The sequence below is a fragment of the Petaurus breviceps genome, unplaced genomic scaffold (genome assembly GCF_028583685.1).
Source record: "Petaurus breviceps papuanus isolate PSGF00001 unplaced genomic scaffold, PetGlider_PUasm1.0 126, whole genome shotgun sequence".
Lineage (NCBI taxonomy): Eukaryota > Metazoa > Chordata > Mammalia > Diprotodontia > Petauridae > Petaurus > Petaurus breviceps.
The window spans coordinates 68344802-68366827 of NW_027185655.1; the positions used below are offsets into that span (position 1 = coordinate 68344802).

General features: G+C 37.6%; 1 protein-coding gene across 2 annotated transcripts in view; it reads left to right on the top strand.

Annotated features, from left to right (window-relative positions):
* The window catches only part of HPGD (15-hydroxyprostaglandin dehydrogenase), a 51403-nt gene extending 30964 nt beyond the window's left edge, over positions 1-20439 (top strand). Inside the window, exons 5-7 of one of the 2 annotated variants that reach the window (XM_069096738.1) lie at positions 10399-10475; positions 16734-16897; positions 17918-20439. In XM_069096738.1, coding sequence (XP_068952839.1) covers positions 10399-10475; positions 16734-16897; positions 17918-18056 — 380 coding nt within the window. In that variant the 3' untranslated portion in view covers positions 18057-20439. The remainder of the gene's footprint in view (positions 1-10398; positions 10476-16733; positions 16898-17917) is intronic. The other variant, XM_069096747.1, reaches the window with a different exon arrangement.
* Positions 20440-22026: the final 1587 nt, after the last annotated feature.

Below are 22026 nucleotides of genomic sequence, written 5' to 3' on the forward strand. Positions count from 1 at the left end.
AGGAAGGAAGGAAGGAAGGAAGGAAGGAAGGAAGGAAGGAAGGAAGGGAGTTAGGAAGAAAGGGAGAAAGGAAAGAAATAAGTCATATTTGGTATATGACAACCAGTATGTGACAGAGGGCATGAGATCCAATGCAGATTCTGCCTCCAAAGCCAAAGCTCAGTCCACGTGATAGCTTTTGAATAATAAAGTACTCTTTCTATACTAAAGATTCAGTCTTTACAAAGTATAAATGGAATGAGCTTTCACAAATGCTGCATATCATTTAAAATTCAACATTCACTTCAATATTGTGTTTTTTTCTTTTAAGGTGTTTTTTTTCTTAATTTGATAAAATGATAGTCTACTGCTCCAAACTGCTTCTTGACTAGATATCAGTTATGACTCATAAAACAGGCCCCAACAAAGCTGCAAAGTAGTCCTAGTTTGTCATTGTCCCTACTTCCTACTCTTGGGCCCACTGCCTTTTGGGCCCTCAATTCTACCTTATACGATATCTTCCTTCTGCTCCTTGCAGGCCCGAGGCTCCTATGGGAGTCTTGGCACTTAGCACACCATGATGCTTCCTTCAATAGGCCTCCCTCCTTGGCACATTCCAGTGAAATTCAGGAGTCTGTATCTCATCTCCTCCGGAACAGGTTCTCCCTGACAGCTGGTGACAGCTAGCTGATCTAATGGACACATCCAGGAGAATGAGATAATAGGAGAAAGCTAGACAGCTATCTCTGCTCGCCCCATGCCTGTCCTTGCCTTACGTGTAGTTTAGCAATAGTCTTCTGTATACATTGTTCGGCTCTTCACTCACACGCTCCAAACCCCCCATAAAGCAAAGCAGTGGTTTTAATGACAGTGATTTCAGACTATTAAGAAATGAAGGAATGTGCCATAAAAGGAAAGATTATAGACTTCATAATACAGAGCCAAAGGACCTTGATGTACCCTTTAAATCACAATATGTGCGTGGCAGCCAATTCTCCCTCTGCTAGGGTGTTCTTAATGACATAAACTAAAAAGAGAGCTTTGGGGATTTTTAGGTTTGTGCACATGTTCGATGTTGTCTTTCTTTTTCCCCCCCCAATCTTTTCATATTTACCCTCAATTTTTTCCCTGTTCATTTGATTGTCATTTGACACCTTTGGGTGTCTTCAGTTCTGCCAGAGTCTATCTTAATTATTCCTTGTACATAGCAAAGTCCTTTAGTGTCTCAGTTAAAAGCTTGGTTGAGATAGCTGGGTTGGGCTGGAAGATTAATGACTAATGGTCAGTGACGTAGGGAGAGTACCAGATGCAATTAAGGAGCTTAACCAACAGGGGAGTAGCTATTGGGGTTGAGTGGTTGGTTACTCAGCATGCTGAGGAAAGGGTGTGCTCAAGTCTGAAACCTGGACATCATACTGATAATTTGACAGACACAGAAGCTCTGCCATGCAGACTTCTTGTCAACAATAAATGATACTTAAACATTCATTCTCTTGGTTATGTTGTTTTTGATTCTCTCATGGAGGCCAGATAGAATAAGCTTAGAATCCTGAACTTGCAGTCAAGAATACTTGGATTTATATCTCACCTGTCACCCTGAGTAGCTGTGTGAAAAGAAAAGGAAGGAAGGAGGGGGGGAGGGAAGGAAGGAAATAAGTATTTATTAAGCACCTGCTGTGTTCCTGACACTGCTGTGTGCTGCACAAATATCTTATTTAATGCTCACCACAGCCCTGGAAGATAGGTACCATTAATAGCCTCATTTTACAGTTGAGGAAACTGAGGCAAATAGAAGTTAAAAGCCCAGGGTCATGCAGTTAGAATGTTTGAGACTGGATCTGATCTCAAGTCTTCCTAATACCAGGCCCCTCTCACTATCCACTGTTCCACTGAGGTTGATATGAGAAAACCACTTAACCAGTTGGAGCCTAAGGATTCCTCCTCAGTAAAATGAAGATAACATTTGTAGCACCAGCTCCATAGGGTGGCTGTGGGGCTCAAACAAGGTGATGTAGATAAAGCATTTTGCAAACTTCCAATCCCTCTATGGGTAGATTATTATCATGAAGAAAAAACTGGATTGGACAGGGGGATGATGCCCCTTTATGGTATTTTCTGTGCCATAGGGAGGCATTACCCATTGTTTCCTATTGAGAGAAAGGAGCAAAGGACAATTGTTGGGGAAAGATGCTTCCCTTCTGTAATGTTTTCTAGCTAATGAGCTTAACATTCACAGGAGTAATTCATGTACTATGAAACTTAATTCAAAATGTACTTATTAGGCTACTGTTATATTCCAGGCAGTGTTAGGTGTTAGGGACACAGACAAAAACCATGTAATGTCTTAAATACATGATATATTTAAAGTAATTTCAGTGAGAGAAGGCACTAGCAACTATAATGGAGTCAGAAGAGGCCTCACATAAGAGGTGGCACGTGTAGTGAGATTGGACGGATGATCCTAGTTGAGACCTCTCTGTATTCAGTGAGTAGAGAGGAGAAGGGAGAGCTTTCCAGTCTGGGGGGGAACAACCTATAGACCAGGCAAGAGAGAGGAGATGGAATGCTAGGCATGAGGAACAGAAAGTGGACCAGTTTGACTGAAACACTGAGCATTAAGAAGAATGTGCAAAAAGTCTAGAAAAGTAACCTGGATCCAGATTGTAGAGGGCTCTAAAAGCCAAATAGTGAAGTTTGCATTTTATCCTGAAGGCAAATTAGAGCTTCTTGTGGGCATCTAGGTGGCACAGTGGATAGACTGCCAGGCTTGTAATCAGGAAGACTCATCTTCATGAGTTCAAATCTGGCCTCAGATACTTACTAGCTGTGTGAACCTGGGCAAGTCACTTAACACTGTTTGCTTCAGTTTCTTCATCTGTAAAATGAACTGGAAAGGGAAATGACAAAACACTCTAGTATCTTTCCTAAGAAAACCCAAGTAGGCTCATGGAGCATCAGACATGATTAAACAACAGCAGAGGGGCCTGGTCAGACTCTCGTTTTAGGGATATTAGTTGAGAAGCTATGTAGAGTGGATTGGAGAAGAGAGATAGTCCAGTTGGAGCCAATCATGATGAAGTCTAGTGAGTTATGCTCTGAAGCTTTATCTATTTGTAGGTCTTTAATTTTTAAACAATGCAGGCTTTTAATGCCATATATCTGTGTGTGTTTAACTGTACGGAGAATACCTTGACATTACCAACATCCCTACTTAGGCAATCAATAAATTCAATGCAATAAAGATAGATTATAGGCTAGGTGGTGCAGTGAATAGAGCACCAGCCCTGGAGTCAGAAGAATCTGAGTTCAAATCTGGCTTCAGACTTAATATTCACTAGCTGTGTGACCTTGGGCAAGTCACTTAACCCCAATTGCCCTGCTTTCCCCCCTCCAAAAAAAAACAAACATAGAGTGTATATAAATTGCAATGAAGGGGAGAGATGGAGGACATAGGGCAGCTAAAAAGATAAGGGTGTTGGCCTTGGAGTCAAGAAGACCTGAGTTCAAATTCTGATACTAGCAATGTGACCCTGGGTAAGTCACTTATTCTCACTCAGCCTCCAGTTCCCTCATGTGTAAAATGGGGGAAACAATAGTACCTATCCCTTGGGTTATTGTGAGGATCAAATGAATTAATATAGGTAAAGTTTTTAGCAAACTTTAAAGCCCTATAGAAATGCTAGTTATTATTATTAATGACATTTCTGAGCTAAAATAAACACCCTCTTAGAATCAAAACAAATGCTATTATTGGAAGGAAATAGTTTTTTATGTCTTATTTTTTAACAGTCCTAAAGATTTCATGACTTTTAACCCATGAGAGCATAGGAAATGAAAAGGACTTAAAAATGCAGACTCTAGAAAGGAGGTTAAAATCATTAAAACCAATAAAGGAAAACTGACAGTTTCACCTTTATGCTGATTTTCATGTCTGTTCTATAGAAACCTAGGCTTATGCATTTTAGCCCTTTTCGTTAATAATGATGTGAAATGGCATAGTACTAACTTTATACTAATAGTATGAAAATTAGGTTGGGTTTTGTTTGTTTAATGTTTCTGAAGGTTCGTATTCTCTATTTAGCATGGGAATGGGGAGCAGGGCTATGATTTCATCAGTACAGAAATCTAACTCCACTCCCTCTACTAAAACCGGTCAGTACCATCTCTGTAGCTTCTATATTTCAGATGCTAGGCTAGGTTCTAGAAAGTTGCCTAGAACAAAGAGAGATGCTGTGGTTTACCCAGGATCACATAGTTGTTATGGGATAGAAACAGGACTTGAACCTGGGTCCTCCCAGTTTCAAGGTCAGCTCTTACCCACTATCTTCTCTTGTCTTACTTTAATTGTATCTAATGGTCTGTCTTTTCATCTGTATTAGTACTCTCTTCACCAACTCAAATTGCAAGTCCTCCATCTCTTAGAAGGCAGTATTCCTGAACTGGTGGGAGCTGGGGAGGGGAATCTCAACCACTTGGTAACCAACTTTCTGATAAAGAGCCTCCAGAATTAGCTAAGCCAGGGCTCAAAAGACAAACAGACACATAATACACCACTGGACTAGGATTAAAAGCCCTGTCAACTTTGGTATAAAATGAAATACATAGTATTATAAAATAACAATGATGATGATGATGATGATGACAGCTAACATTTATATAGTTCTTTAGGGCTTGTAAAGAACTTTACAAATAGGATTTCATTTGATCTTCAGAACAACCCTGGGACATAGATCCTATTATTATCCCCATTTTAGAGATGAGGAAATCAAGGCAGACAAGTCGAGTGACAAGTGTGTTATAAATAATAAGTTCTGGAAGCAAGACTTGAACTCTAACCACTATGCCCCTTGCTATGCAGGTAAACTAAAATGTTATTATGAAAACAATAAACAAGTTCATGGATCCCAGCTTAAGAACTCCTGAATTAAGGTCTGAAACTATTTTAAAATAACTTTTCATTTTTATCTTTTTATGTAAAACATCTTTTCATCTTTTGAGTCAACATCCTTTGAATATAGATGACTACTTTTTTTATACTTGATAATTCTTTATTACTTCAAAAGACTGATGTTCATTTCATTGATGTGGCACTCCCTTCACTAAGGCAGATTGTCACCCCCAGCATGCTTTAATAAACAGATCACTAATTGCTGTGGCTACAATAATCTTTACCAACTTTTGATCCAAAGTCTCCTAGAACTTACCTCAGGTAGATGGTAAAACACTGGGCCCCACTTGAAATCATTCTAGCCTTTAAGACCTGCAAAAGCTGTGTTCCTGCTGGCATAGCCTTTGAGGACCTACAGTAATAACCTCTTGGGATTTCAGAATAGCATTTTACTGAAGGGCCTTACTAAACTGCTCCTTTAACAGATTTTAATCTTGTTTTAAAAAAATTTTTTTAAAAACCTCAAAACTAAAAACACTTAGAATAATGCTGCTGTTGTTACATTTAACTGTTGGTTTAACAGCCAAATCTTTCCATCTAGACTTTACTGGGAGTTTTGCCTATGTAAAGATTACAGGACCAGACCTGCACATTCATCTCGGAAATGAATTTGGATTTTCTAAAACCCCTGCAATTTTGTTAATTCCTGTAAAAAAATGGGGAGATTATCTTAGCTTACTATTGAAAGTGAAAAGCTTTACCAAAAAGGGATGGAAAAAAAAGCCTCAAAGGATATTCCTATTAGAGGGCATATTCTGTTTTAGAAAATGCCATTGTGTATTATTAGCAGTCTTTTTATTTGCACAGAAGAAGTAAAAGGCTTTGAAGTTTAAATCATATCAAGAAGATTTTAGGGTCATGTTCTCAGACCTGTGCTGTATGTCACCCTGCAGTACAACTGTTTCTCCCTTTGAACTTTCCATCAAATGTTCAAAAGGCCAAGAAAGTCAGTAAAACTTGTTACCATTAGAACTATAAAGTCAAGGGGCGGCCAGGTAGCACAGTGAGTAAGAACACCGGCTCCAGTGTCAGGATGACCTGGAGATCAAATCCCGGGCTCAGACACTCAGCACCCACCCAGAAACACCTGGCCGTGTAACCTTGAGAAAGTTACTTCACCCCAATTGCTTAGGGGTGGCCAGGTGGCTCAGCGAGTAAGAGCATCGGCTCCAGTGTTGGGATGACCTGGAGATCGAATCCCGGGCTCAGACACTCAGCACCACACCCAGAAATAACTGGCCGGGTAACCTTGAGCAAGTTACTTAACCCCGATTGCTTAAAAAAAAAAAAAGAACTATAAAGTCGAGACCTTTTGTTAAAATAAAAAAAAAAATAAGGGGAAAAAGACAAAATCAATCAACAAGTATTTGTTGAAGTGGAATATTCATAGCTCCATGGCTGTCCCACAAACAAGATACTCCCGTTTCTCAGCTCTGGGCATTTTCTCTGGCTGTCCCTAATGTCTGGAACACTCATCATCCACCCCTCTCACTCTGTTCTACCTACTGTCCCCCTCCCCCCCACCCCGGCAAAGTCTAGATATACTGGAATATAGTATTAAAAAAAATGTTTTTTAAGTTCATAGATCCTAGGTTAAGAAACCTTGAATTAAGGTCAGAAAACACTAAAAAAAAAAACCTTTTCATTTTTGCTTTTTTACATAAAACATCTTTTGAGCTAACATTTAAGTGTTTTAACTTGACAGTTATTGATTACTTTACCACAGTGCATTGCAAACAGTCGTCCTTTGATGACTTGATAAATGGTTGTTCAGCCTTTTCTAAAAGACCTCAGATGTAAGGGAAACCAGAATTTTCCAAAGCAGCACTCCATTTGGGGATAACTCAAATTATTAGTAGGTATTACCTATAATTAATTTCCATCTTTCCTTTTTATAATTTTTGTGCATTGCTATTAAATCTGCCCTCTGAGGTCAGGCAGAATAAGACAACATCAGAGCCCTTCAGATATTTGAAGAATACTATCCTGACTCCATTGAATTTCTTTCAGGCTAACATCCCAGTTTCTTCAGATTCTTTTCATACATTATAGACTCTAGGCCATTCTCACTCTCTTCCTTTGGACATTTCCCAGACTGTCAATGTACTTCCTAAATTGTGCTCCTAGAACTGAACATAACACCCTAGTCATGGTCTGACCAGGTCAGAATACACACATTAAAATCATCTCAGCCAGCTGTACTCCCCTTAGTATGGTTCCAGATCACATGAATTCCTTTGGCTGCCATATTACAGTTACTGCATACAATCCACTAAAACCCCATGTTTTGCCATGAGTCCTTCATCCTGTTAAAACGTGGCACAATGGAAAGAGTCATGGAACTGTGGTGAAGATGTATGTATGATTCATGAGTCTTCCAGGTACTGGCAACTTGACCTAGGGAAAGACACTTGGGGTCATAGTTTTAGAGATGAAAAGAACCTCAGAGGTCATGAATCCAACAGTGTCTTCCCTATACAGTCATGCCTCCCTCAGTCTTAGTTCTCTTAAAAAATATAGGTTGGACAAAATGACCTTCAAGTACCCTTCCAGCTTTGACTCAGATTCTCTGGGCTATGACCTTCAGTATACTCACAACTTATTATATTTAGAATAAATAAAATCCTCCAGCGGTTTAAAAAGGTTTCCTGAAGAACCAGAGATGCCTTTACAATTGTACCACATGAGGAAACGAGTTTGTCTCTAACCTCTTGAGAAAGAGCCAATAAAACTTATATTTGAAATACTTTATTTCACTAACTGCGTACTTAAATTCTAAGTGAGGTGAGTTCAAAAGTTCAGCCTTATGACAGTAGAAATTAATTCCAAATTGCCCTTGTAAGGCATTTCTGCCAGTCTATAGATTACTTTCTTTTTCAGTTGGGAGAACATTCTGATTTATTGTATATTTTGTGGCTGTGTCAACTAGTTTATCTCTGTGTAAACTCATCTCTGAATTTCCTGAGTAATGGCAGTTTCTAGACATGAAGAAAATTCCTCAGAGGAGGTGAATAAAGCCACTGGATTAAATAGAAACCCTGTGTTTTCTTACTCTGGAGTAGTACTGAATAAATATCATTTCACCCATTGGACAGAGTACTGATGTTGGAGCTCTAAGACCTGGGTGCAAATACTGACTTTACCAGTTATTATTTAGATGACTTGGGGGCAAATCATTTTCCTCTTTCTGAACATAAGGTTCTTCTCCTGAAAAATAAAGGGATTGGATTTGATGACCTTGAAGGATCTTTCCAGCTTTAGAGCCTTGACCTTGGGATAGTACTTTGTGAATCAGTTGGGATTTTTGCCACTCTCATATCAAAAGGCTAGATGAAGCTTCTAGATCTGACTTCTAGAGAGCATACATCCATTTTTAGAAAGTTGTTTTTAAACAGTTGTATTAAGACAATTTGAAATAATCTTCCATTTTTTAGTTTGATCACTAAGAAATCTACTAGTTCTAAAAATCTATAAGCCTCAAACCCTTATTATGTTTTTCTGCTCTGTTGAAGGTATAATAAGTAGTTGTTGAATGTTGATACCAGAGAGCAGATGATAAAACTAACACACTTCTCTCCTCTCAGAAGAAAGGTAGGGAATTATAGGAATGTTATTTACACGCATTGTTGGGTGTTTACTTAAGTCAGAAAGCATTTTAAGTTCTTACTGTGTGCTGAACACAAAGTATGGGAACACAAAAGAAGGTAAAAGCAGTTCCTGCCCTCAACAAGTTCCCAGTCTAATAGGGGAGACAACATGTAAATGATTATGTCCAAACAAGATGAAAATAGGATAACTTGGAGGTAATCTCAGAGAAAAGACTCTTAAGATTGAGAAGTATTGGGAAAGACTTCTTGCAGAAAGTGGGACATTAGCTGAGACTTGAAGGAAGCCAGAGAAGTGAGGAGGGAAAGCATTCCAGATATGAAGGATAGCCACAGTCTCCCTAAAGGGACTGCCCTTAACTTCCCCCTGCTGGTGATGGACAGACTTGGTGAGGGGGAAAGGGCAGTTATCATTCTGATTTTGCAAGTGAAGAAGCTCCAGTATCATTCTTCACTATGCCTCTAGGGCATTCAATTAAATCTGTGAGCTGCCCCAGGTCCTGGCCAGTAGAATGTGTGTATTTGGGTGAGGGGGAGAGACAGGGGACAAATTGGTTAGAGGAGGCTAGGAGGCTACCTATTCTGCCCACCCCAAAAGTGCTTCTTCTCTTTTTATTCTGTTTCTCTTTGTTGTAAGTGAAATTTCAATGGGTGTATGGAGTATTGTGGGAAATATTTGAAAAACAAAACAAAACTTAACTATTGAATGACATAATGGTGACAGACATAATGCACTTATATATATATACATATTTCTAACTTAAAAATTAATTCAAACAAAAAGAGTACTAAAATGTTGAACTTCATTGATTCCTAGAATGGACATTTTGTTACCTATGAATTATGCTTCTGAGGATTTATATAACTCCCCAAGTAAACATGCTTTCTGGGTTGAAACTTGACATGTGCATTGGGAATGGTCAAATTCTATATCCATATCTGAAGTTGGGCATGACACGCTCAGCTTATTTGGTGATATTCAGAGAATGGTTTAGTTAAGTGGATATTACACTATTTTATTAGCAGGGTATTTAGTATAATAAACATACTTAGAAGTCTGAGATCACTGGTTCCCTGCTCAGAAAAATCGTGATTAAGAAAGGGCCTGGGAGAAAGAGTGATGTTGCTGAAAATTATGGAACATCTATAATATATAGTTGACTTGAAGAAATAATGAAAATTAACCAAAAGGGGAGGGAAGTGAGTTCACAAGTGTGAGAATTAACCCCCAAATTGGCAGGCATTTCAGGGAAATAAGGTTGATAATAATGCTTGATGCATTTTGAGCAAATTCCTTGAAAAACCATGTGTTTTAGGGGCAAAAGGGCCTTGCCTAGAACTGGGTGTCAAAATGGCTGGAGTTGGTCACATTGCTACAGATGATGGCTGTAACCAGCCATTAAATGAAAATCAGATCCAAAATAGACTTTTGTTTGAGGCAGTGGCATTAAGGTTCTCCTTGGCTCTACTCTCCAGGAATAACACCCAAGCATTCCTTGACAAAAGGGTGGAGAAGAGGATTTGCAGAATAATAAACTGATGCTTTGGTTTTGGTTCATAAAATGATTCATAGGATTCCATGAATAGGAATTTCATCCATGAACTATAGCCTATTTAAAGATCATCTTCAACTTCTCTACTTAGAGGCAGAGAATAATAACAATTCATTTATATAATAGCCTTATAGCTTACTAAGGATTTTTCTCATCATTACAGATGGGACAAATATTATTATCTTCATTTTCCCAGTGAAGAAGTTTGAGTCTCACTCTTCACTAAGCCTCTTGAGCATTTTGGTTGGATTTAATAGTTTTCTCAAGGAACATAGTCTATTTAATTTTTCCTCCCTTATCTTTTTTTTTAAAGGACTTATGCCTGCTGCACACCAACCTGTATACTGTGCTTCCAAGCATGGAATAATTGGATTCACAAGATCTGCTGCTGTGAGTATATATATATATATAGCTGCCCCAAAACTCACCACATACCTTTTCCTTAGCATAGGACTCTCTCTCTCTCTCTCTTCTTTCTCTCTCTCTCTCTCTCTCTCTCTCTCTCTCTCTCTCTCTCTCTCTTTGTATCTCTATCTGTCTTTTGTCTCTCTCTGTCTCTCTCCCTTCCCCTCCCTCCCTGGATTTTAATATAGTAAGTTACATGAGAAAAATGGCACAAGAGATAGTGTACCAGCCATGGAGTTGTGAAGACCAGAGTTCAAATTTTGCCTTGGACATTTACTAGCTGTGTGATTCTGCCGTGGTTTCCTCATCTGTTGTAAATTCAGGGTAGTAATAGCACCTGTTTCACAGGGTTTTAGGAGAAGCAAATGAGATAATATAAAGCATGTTGCAAACTTTAAAGCAATGCTATCTATTATTATTATTATAAAATGCAATATTCCACAGATTGTGAAAGAAAAGAGGAAAGTGATATTCTGTTTGACTTAGGAACATTAAGGATCTGCAGTTTCATCAGTACAAGTATTCAACACAGCTAACAATTCTTCTCTAAGTTAATAGATGATCTTTGACAGTTACTATGACCAAAAAATCCATCCCTTTTCTGCCAACTCAGTGACAGGCCTCTCCAAACATAGGTTAGTTCTGGACAGCAAATATATGATCAATCCATTAATGGACTTTATCAAGCTTTTCATCTTGGTAGATATTGACAGAGCTTGGGCTCTGCTGGCTAAGTTTTTGAGAACCAGGGTCATCTTTCCATACTACAAACTAAGACATGGTTGGAGGCTTCATTTTAAATTCTTAAGGAAAGAAATATTTTCACATCAGTGATCTTTGACAATGAAAAATAAAATCCTTTTTCCCTTTGGAAAAAAACACTGAACTTCTAGATCTGTTGAGTTCTGGAGTTATTCACCATATTATAAAAGGAATCTTCAAAAGTTATTCACTATATGATTGCTTAAGTATTGTGTGATGAAAAGAAATAAAAGGCTTGGATTCTGGTCCCCATTCTGCCACAACTATATAATAGGTCCATCCTTTACATCCTAACTTTCTCATACTGACAATATTTTCAAAGTTTGAATTTTTACTATAGTCTTGCCCAAGCAAAACCTAAGCTATTGTATTCTAAACCCTGTCTATATAGTTCCTGAATTGATCAGTACATAATAAGTCAGACTTTTTAAAAGATAATTTGGCCAGAACTAAAGAGATTATATATGATTATATATAACTAATCAGGTAATTAACCTGTGTGGATCTGACTTTATAGTATAGAGGTAAAAACCATTAAAAAAATTTTTTTAGACCTTTAACCCAGTGTGATTTTTTTCTTCAGATAAATGAAGATTTAGGGTAAAGAAATTGAAAATTTGAAATCAGCTAGGTTTTGTTTTCTGTTTACCAGCAATATTTATTTTTTGCTGTATTTGTAAACCAATATCTCTTTAATAATAGGATAATTTTTTTGTTTGTTTTATAGCTTTTGACAATCTATCCTTAAGTTACTCAATATTTGCCACCACACATTGTGAGTTAAATAATGTTTTGAGAGTTATCAATTTTGTTATAATTTACATAACTGAAAAACCCAACATGAAAAGGCATTATGACACAGAGAACTTAAAAAAAGTCATTTTTCTTAGTAGTTCAAAGCTAGCACAATTAATATATTTTGAAAATGATATAAAATGATTGGAAATAAAACTCTGTAAACCTATGGTTTTATAGAACTCACCTCCCTCCACTAAAACAAACAAGATTAGATTATGATGTTTAAAAAATAAAGCTACTCATGTTTCATCTTTGGATTCTCAACACATTGCCCTTCCTAGGGGAAGTTGCCCTGCTATCAGTAGGACATGTGATTAGAGTTATTTTTCCAATGTGACTGTTAGTGTACATGACTCAGCCAGATCATTCTCATTTCCCCTGGTGACCAATGAGTAGTACATGAAAAAGTATAGTCTGCAGTTATGAAACAGAATATTTTTTTTCCCTTTTGCAAAGTTGTAACTGGTCCAGGAATCAAAGCCTATCAAGTAGGCCTCATGAGAACTTTGTTTTTATTCAGCTCAACAAACTAATCTACACTAACACTACCTGGGATCATCCATCCTCAGCCCCTAGTATTAGATGTAGCTTCTAATAAGATGGTTTCATAAACTAGAGGGATTGGTAGCCTAAGTCAAGTCAATCTTATTGGAGAGCAAAATTCGAACATTTTTTCTAGATCTAAGAAATCCAACAGTCTCTCCATGAAGCCTAAAAAGACTTTATGGGAAATAAGAAGATCAGATATAAAAGAGAGGACCTGAGAGACAAATCTAATCTAATAGTTCTTAATCTGGGATTTAGAACCAAGTTTTTCCTAATATTTTGATAACTATTTTAAAAAATTATGTTGATTTGCATTCTCTGTAATGTTAACTATGTAATTCTATAGCTTTACTTTATACATTTTTAAAAATTCTTCAAAGAAAGGATCCATAGGCTTTGCTAGACTGCCATAGATTCTATGACATACAAAAAAGTTAAGAAGCCCAGCCTTAGTCCAACTTTCTCATTTTACAGGTGAGAAAACTGAAACTCTGAGAATTACTGCAACAATCTTTGGGCTATTTGAATTGGTTTCATGGAGAGGGTAAAGATATGGCAGGCTACCTTAATGTTTTCCTCTCTGGGGTCTTAGAGGCTTCTCAGCTAGTTCTTCCATGGGAGAACAGAGCCCTTTTCTCATAGTTAAAAATCTTGTTCATAACTAATCAACGTGTTTTTATTAAGCATATGTTTAATATATGTGTGCCATATGGCTTTTGGGAATATAAATTTTTAAAATGAGTTAGCCTTAGCCCTCAAGGAGCTCACCTTCTTCCTGAAGGTTTGGGAAGAAATACAGCTTCTTAAATTGATTACACATATTCAGCATAAATATAACGTGATGGAGAAGAAAACACTTAACCATGGGAGAAATTATTTTTTTCTCTTTTTATTTTTTAGTTTACATCATTTATTTCCACAAGATTTTGAGTTATAAATTTTCTCCTCACTTTTCCCCTACCCACCACCCCAAAACAGCGATCCCATTGAATATCCCCTCCCCCAATCTGCTCTCTCCCATATCTCCCCCCATTTCCCCTCCGACTTTCCAGTAGGGCACAGTGGATCTCTATGCCCCAGTGCCTGTATATCTTATTTGCCAGTTACATGTAAAATAATAATAATAATAATAGACATATGTATATTTTTAAACAGTTTATTTTAAAAATTTGAATTCCATATTCTTTCCCTTCCTCCCTCATCACCCACCCTTACTGGGAAGATAAGCAATTCAATATAGGTTGTACATGTGTAGATTTGCAAAGCATTTCCATAGTGGATATATTGTGAAAGACTGACTATATTTCCCTCCATCCTATCCCACCCCCCATTTCTTCTATTCTCTGCTTTGATCCTGTCCATTTTCAAAAGTGTGTACTTCCAACTTCCCTTCTCCCCAGCCTTCCCTCCCTTCCATCATCCCCCCTCCCATCCCCTTCCCCCCTACTCTCCTGTAGGGTGAGATACCCTATTTAGTGTGTATGTCATTCCCTCCCTCAGCAAAATTCAATGAGAATAAGTTTGACACATTCCAATTGGCCTTCCTATTCTTCCATTGTAACCATTTTCCCTTGCATCTTCTATATGAGACAGCTTACCCCATTCTGTCTCTCCCCACCTCCTCTCATTATATTCCTCTCTCACCTCTTAATTTCAACTTTCAAGTATCATCCCTTCCTGTTAAATTGGTTCTGTGCCCTATGTCTATGTATACCTGTACACATATGTACACATGCTGACATAAGTATCCATATGCCCAGATACCCTCCTATATAGACATATATGTAGTATACATATATGTATTTGTGTATATATATATACATACACACATTTCTATTCCCTTCAACTATTCTCATACTGAGAAAAGTTTCATAAGTTACAATTATCGTTTTTCCATGTAGGAATGTAAATAGCTCAACTTAGATAAGTTCCTTATGATTTATTTTCTCTGTTTACCTTCTCATGCTTCTCTTGCTTCTTGTATCTGAGTGTCAAATTTTCTATTCAACTCTGATTTTTTCATCACGAATGCCTGAAAGACCTTTATTCCATTGAATGACCATATTTTCCCCTGAAACATGATACTCAGTTTTGCTGGATGGGTGATTCTTAGTTTTAATCCCAGCTCCTTTGACTTCTGGAATATAAAATTCAAAGCCCTTAGGTCCCTCAGTGCTGAAGCTGCCAGATCCTGTGTTATCCTGATTGTGTTTCCACAATATTCAAATTCTTTCTTCCTGGCTGCTTGTAAAATTTTCTCCTTGATCTGAGAACTCCAGAACCTGCCTATAATATTCCTAGGACTTTTCTTTTGGGGATCTTTTTCAGGAGGTTATTGGTAGATTCTTTCAATCTCTATTTTGCCCTCTGGTTCTAAAACATCAGGGCAATTTTTCTTCAGAATTTCTTGAAGGATGATTTGTAGGTTGTTGTTTTTTTTTTGATCATGGCTTTCAGGTAGTCCAATAATTTTTAAATTATCTCTCCTGGATCTATTTTCTGAGTCAGTGGTTTTTCCAATGAGATATTTCACATTGCCTTCTATTCTTTTTTCATTTGTTTGGATCTGTTTAATGGTATCTTGATTTCTCATAAAGTCACTAGCTTCCATTTGCTCCAATATAATTCTGAAGGAACGATTCTCTTCAGTGAGCTTTTGGGATTCTTTTTCCATCTGGCAAATTCGGCTTTTTAAGTCATTCTTATGCTCGTTGGCTTTTTGAGCCTCTTTTGCCAGTTAGTCTATTTTTAAGGTGTTATTTTCTTCAGTCAGGTTGTTAACTCCCATTTCATAATTTTATTCCATCGTTCTCATTTCTCTTCCCAATTTTTCTTCCACTTCTCTTATTTGGTTTTCAAAATCCTTCTTAAGCTCCTCTATGGCCTATAACCAGCTCATATTTTTCTTGGAAGCTTTTGGTGCAGGAGTTCTGACTTCACTGTCTTCCTCGTGTTCCATTCTTTGATCCCTTTTGTCCCCAAAAAAGGAGTCTAATGTCGGATTGTTCTGCTTTCTTTGCTTCCTTTGCTTGCTCATGTTGCCACACAATTACTTGACTTTTGAGCTTTTTGCCACAGTAGAACTCTGCTACCAAAGAAGACAGCTTTGTCCCACTCACTGGGGTTTTTTTCAGCTGCTGGAGCTATTAGTTGGGTGCCCTCTCTGAAGCCTCCACACACTCTGGCACACTGGTCACACACCCCAGGACCTCCACCCTAGATAGCAATCCAGATCCTAGCAGGTTAAAGCAAGAGCAACTACCCCTCAGACTGGTCACTTGGTCCTCTTACAATCTGCAGGCCAGGAGCTCTGAAGCAGCCACATGGTGGCAACTGCATGGCTGCCATACCTCAGCTGCTTTTCCTTCCAGGGGGCAAAGGCCAGATCGCACCCCCGAATTTCTGGTTCCCAAAGTTCACACAGCTCTGACCTCTCACTTTGTCCTTATGGTTTGATAATTCTGGAAACTGCCACAACTGCTGGTGATCTGAGGTCCCTCCAGCTGGTGGCTGGTTGTGGTTGCCCTGAGGCTAAAACCTCAAGCTTGAGCAGGGCTGGGCTCGACTCCCAGAGTGCTGTGCTGGCTCTTTCCTGCTGCCCTGCCAGTCTGTCTTCAGTGGGAATTTAGCTTCTCTCTGTCATTTTGTGGGTTCTGTAGCTCCAAAGTTTGTTTAGAGTCATCTTTTACATGAATTGGAGGTGGTGGAAGTGGGAGTCACACGGAAGTCCTGTTTCTACTCTGCCATCTTCCATGGGAGGAATTATGAAAGTGTTCTTGAAAGAGGTAGCACTAGCTTGATGGCCAGATTTGGTGCTTGAGCAGTAAGATGGTATCAGGCTGGAAAGATAGGTTAGTGCATGGTTTTGAAGGTCTTGAAGGCAGGAACTCTTTTTGTTTTGTCTTTGTATCTTTGGCCCCTAGTACAGTGCCTTTCACAGGATTAACAATGTAGAGTAGTTTAGTGATTTGCCCACACTCCAGTAGCAGTCAGTATATGTGAAAAGCAGAATTTGAACTCTGAAGCTAGCTCACCTTCTGTGATACCATGATACCTGTTAAAATTTTGCAAATATACTAATTCTATTTAAAATTATAGTAGTAGTTTTGGAAATCATTTAATATTTTTTTTTGGTAGATGGCAGCTCACAATATGAAGACTGGCGTGAGATTAAATGCTATTTGCCCAGGTTTTGTTAACACACCAATCCTTGAGTCCATTGAAAAAGAAGAGAACATGGGACAATATTATGAATACAAGGATTGTATCAAAGATATGATGAAATTTTATGGGGTATTAGAGTAAGTAGAAATCTTCATGTTTTCTCTCCTGTTATTATATACATGTGAGCAGATAATTCAAAGTCTAAATGACTGTATTTTGCTATACCTATGAAGCCAGGGATGACATTTGAGCTTTTTAATGTTGAAATTTTATATGAGAGAAAGAAGTCTGCTATCTTCCAAAATGGAACTGCTTCTTTAGCATCTTACTTGGTAATCAAATGTCAAAAGAGAATGTCATTAGCATCTATTTCCAAAACAAATGTAATCTAGGGGTCTTATCTATGATTGATTGATTTTCTCTGAAGATGGAAGAAAAACCAAATTGGACTGAACATATGGTTTCACTGGTATAAAACACTCCCTGGTGAGGAAACTCCCTCTACCAATACAACCTGGCATCTGTTCTGCAAGTTGTAGTCCTAGAAAGGTTGCTTTAAGTGAATCAGCCCAGGGTCATACAAGGCAGTGTTACCAAGGTCATATGGTAGCTCTGACTCCAGCTATGCCACAGAGTCCTCTCAAAGGTTAAAGATTAATATTAAAATATAACTTTTATGAAAGTTCATAGGATTCTAACCCACATTCTCCATTCTGCCAGGGCTAAACAACAGAATGTCACAGTAACGTAAGGAAACAGGAACACCTAGTAACTTAATGAAGTCAGTAATAAGTTGTAATGGAATAAAGATAAAGTTTTTGCTCTTACATTTGACATTTTCTGGCTGGTAGGTGTCAAGTTGAGTTTGTGAAATCGGGTGGAAAAAGACTCATCTAAGTGCAGTCAACAGTAAATATGAATAATTCAGGCTCAAAGTGACCAAATAGTATGTTCTCGGACTACTCTAGTCATAATCTTCTGACATCTGATTAACTAGAAGTAATTGGGAATAGCAATGTCTTCATCATAAACTTACTCTTATTAGAGTGCTGATGGCTGGAGGTAAATGGGTACTTTAGAAATTATTTAAAAAAGAAAATATGTGATACCAATCATCCCTACCTTTAAAAATTCATATTCCTCATTTCTATTTTTAGCCCATCAATCATTGCTAAAGGATTGATAACCATCATAGAAGATGATGCTTTAAATGGTGCAATTATGAAGATCACAACATCTAAGGGAATTCACTTTCAAAACTATGATACAATTCCATACCAGTCTAAAATTCAGTAAACATTTCATGAATTGACAGCATCTGAAGAGAAGTACAACTGATATATTCACACGTTTCTGGATTTGATTTATAGTATAAAAGCTATCTGTTTTAAAGATATTTTACAACTGCAATGAAGAAGAATTGTATTTGTGTGGGAAAAGGTTAATGTGTTAATGACATTTTGCCTTATGGTCTATTAGGTATGTGATTAATAGTTATAATAATTCTGATACATGGCATGAACCATAGCGTGGACATGGAAACTTGATCAATGCAGAAAGTTGTTGAGATTCTAATAAGCTTTTTCATCTAATGAGTCATTGGTGCACAAATGATAATTTTTTTTTCAGAACCATCATGTCATGTTTGATATTTTAAATACTTGAATTGCTCTTTCAAGGATGATAGATATATGTTGTAAAAATTGTTGTGTGCAAGCTACATGAAATAGCAAATGTTCAGTAACAATAATTTGAATACTTAATGTATACTCTTCGATCTGAGTAACTCTGATTCTTAAAATTTTCAGTGTATTTACTGTGGCAATAGAAGAAAGTGAAGGATTCAACTACAGTTGATATACTTAACAGATAGGAAGAAAGAACAGAACTTGGGATTATTGATTTCACAGCTCAGATTCCTGTCTTAGAAGGAACACTACCTTCCCATCTGTCAGTCACAACTGTGACTGACTGGTCCACTTATTAAGCTATCTCTGAATTCAGGGTTCTGCACTCTAACTTCAAAAGATTTAACATTCATTCTTGGGGGAAGTAAATTTACTATTGCCAATTCAACTTTTAGAAGTATCATGGAGCAAAAAAAAAAAAGAATAGGAACCTCCCCCCATCAAAAAAAAATTAATTTACATGCTATTTTATGAAAAAAAAAACTTAACTGGAATGTATATTTTGCACTCAGTTTTCCTCTTAGCCAGTTTTACAGATTTCAAAATTGCCTGGTTTTCACTAAAATCATTTGGCTAAAATCTCTAAAATATCATTGAGTACTCTCAAATTGGATAAGTCTTCTGTCACTATTCAGGAGCTAATTTGGTGATAGATGTGGCAAAAAGCCACAGCACACAATAATTAAAACAGCCATGTAACATTGCCTCTTTTATTTCTAGCATTACAATTTCATGTAATTACACTCTCCAGGGCCAGTAAAGGATATGGATATGTTGTGGAGGGATGAGCTGATTACCTTACCTGAGATGGACAAAAATGTTTTTGCTGTACCAGGTTAAAGTAATCCATGCTCCAGTAGATGCTACAACCAGTCAATGGTGAAAGCCCTAGATTCCTAACTTAGTCATTTAGTCTGAATGTCAGTGAATCTACTCTGCCTGCTGAAGTATAGACCTCCTAATGTGAGTCAAGTCCTCTGGGCTGTGCAACAAGTGACAAATAGACCTCCTAAAGGAGAGTAGATAGAGGTCAGGAGGGTTTTTAATGCATATAATACCATATACCTTACTGATTAAAATTTTGTGGAGTTAACTAAGTGTGAATCCCTGGTGGCTATTTCCTAGAGTTCCCTAAGAAAGCTTTTGGGGCAGGCAGCCTCAACAAGGCAAGACTCCAACAGAAGAAGATTCAGTTTGCCTTTAATGGAGATAAGTTGGGAATAAGCCATATCACTCAGGCATAGACCTCTCCTCACATATAATGAGCACCCAGGCATTGAATGTCACTATTGTAAACCATCTTTTCTTTTTGTCTTTTTTCATTTTCCCTCTGTGACATGAAGTTCTACTTTGAAATGTGTATATAGTAATTCTGTAGACCTACCCTGCATTCTGGCAGCTCTCAGCAAGTACACTCTGTGATGGAAATGTTCTCTTTCAAGACAAAGAACTGTCCATAGCAGGCATTGAAAAGCAATAGCTGAGCAACACCAAATAAAAATGTGAGTGTATATATTTTTTAAAAGTCTGTTCACCTTTTAAAAATTATGTAAATAGTGTTTATAATTCTGCAACGTGGTATACTATGTAAGCCCATGAGTAGGGGAAAGAAATCACTTACTATGGGGAAAATCCCAGCTTGGTGTATATTCTACAGTTGCATCTTATTCTTATATTGCCAGTGATGATTCCAGCAGAGATAAGTGCTCTCCCAGTTTCTGTTTTCTTTTGTGAATACAGGACTTTCCTCCAAATCCTCAGTTCCTCTTCCTGCTTCCAAGGCACAAAATAATTGACAGTATCAATCCAAGCAACTTATTTTTTCTCTGTGTAACTAACCTGACAGTCTTGGTTGGACCAGGAAAAGACTGAAAATGTTCATTTGTCTTAAGTATTTTGAATTTTTCCTTTGTTGCTGAATGAATATTGAAAACAGGAGGGGATCAAAGATGTAAATTTTTTAAATAAAATTTAATGTATTTAATATATCATATTGAGTTTCAAGAGATTTTTTTCCCTTAAATAAAAAATTAAAAAGAAGCTTTCCCTGACTTGTTCTCCTTACCCCACCCCATCCCCAGCTGAAAGTGATCCCTCTTTTCAAATTTCTGCCTGAATTTCTGCCTTCACACTTCCTCCTCTGCTCAGAATCCTACCTATTTGTATATTTGTCCCTACCACCTCATTCATTTCTCTCTCATTTTGTTTGAAAATTCCTTTAGAACAGGGTCTAGACTAAGTGAGTTTTTGTATTCTTATCTTGCAGCACTGAGCTAAATTTACACAGAGGTAAAGTTAATATTTATTGAATGAATAAGTGGTAATGGCACTTACGAAAAGGAAAACCAGAAATAGAATGTAATAGGGAAAGAGAGTATTATGTAATAACAAGATCCCTGGCCTAGGGGTAGGACATGGAGCTAATCTTTCTTATGTGTATGATTTTAAGGAAATCTCTTAAACTCTATGGGCCTTAGTTTATTAATTTGAAAAGACAGAGCATTAGGGTACATCACAGATTTCAGAACTGGAAAGGACCTTGTAAAAATGAAGGCCACACCCCCACCTCCTTATTTTACATATAAGGAAACTGAGTCTGAGAAAGGTTAAGTGATTTGCCAAGGGTAACATAGCTAAAAGTAGTGAGCATCTGAGGAAGGATTTGAGTCCAATATAGAGTCCAATGCTGTATGTACCACATGAACTCTTGAAATTACAGGATTTCCCAAAAGTCTTAGTGCAGTTTCCTAAAATTGTCCTAAGACATATCTAAACTGCATTTCTAAATCTTGAAACTAACATCCTTTTAAATAAAATGCAATCACATGGTATACTCATAAAAGATAATGAAATGACCTTGCACAATTTGGGAGACAACTAGAAGAATCGAATTCTAAATATTGTAGTCTATCCCAAGGGTAGATGTTAAAATGAAGTAATTAAGTCCTTAGCTAAGGATCCAGGGAAAGATGACCAGTCTCTATGGACCTTGGGTGAGTCTGTTGTATGTAGTAAAATTCATCTGTGGGGCAGGTAGGTGGAGCAGTGAATAGAGCACTGACCCTGGAGTCAGGAGGACCTGAGTTCAAATTCAACCTCAGTCACTTGACCCTTACTGGCTGTGTGACCTTGGGCAAATCACTTAACCCCAACTGCCCTGCCTTCCTCCCTCTAAAAGCAAGAAAAAAAATTCACCTATGACCACAGATTCAAAATTAGACAGTAAATGAGTATGGAACTGTGTATGTAGTGAGAGTAAAAATATGAATGTTCATTTTCAACCATCTTCTACCAATCACCTCCAACTCAACATGGCAATAAGATGGTCTGCAGCCCATATGCAGGGGAGAGAATTAATATTAATTAATCAATAATTAACTAAATATCAGTTAACCAAGTATTTATTTTTTTTTATTTTTTTTTAAAGCAATTGGGGTTAAGTAATTTGCTCAAGGTTACCCGCCAGTTATTTTTGTGTGGGTGCCGAGTATGTGAGGCCGGAACCAATCCCAGGTCTCCCAAAGCTGGGGCCAGCACTCTTACTCACTGCACCACCTGGTCAACCCTTAACCAAGTAT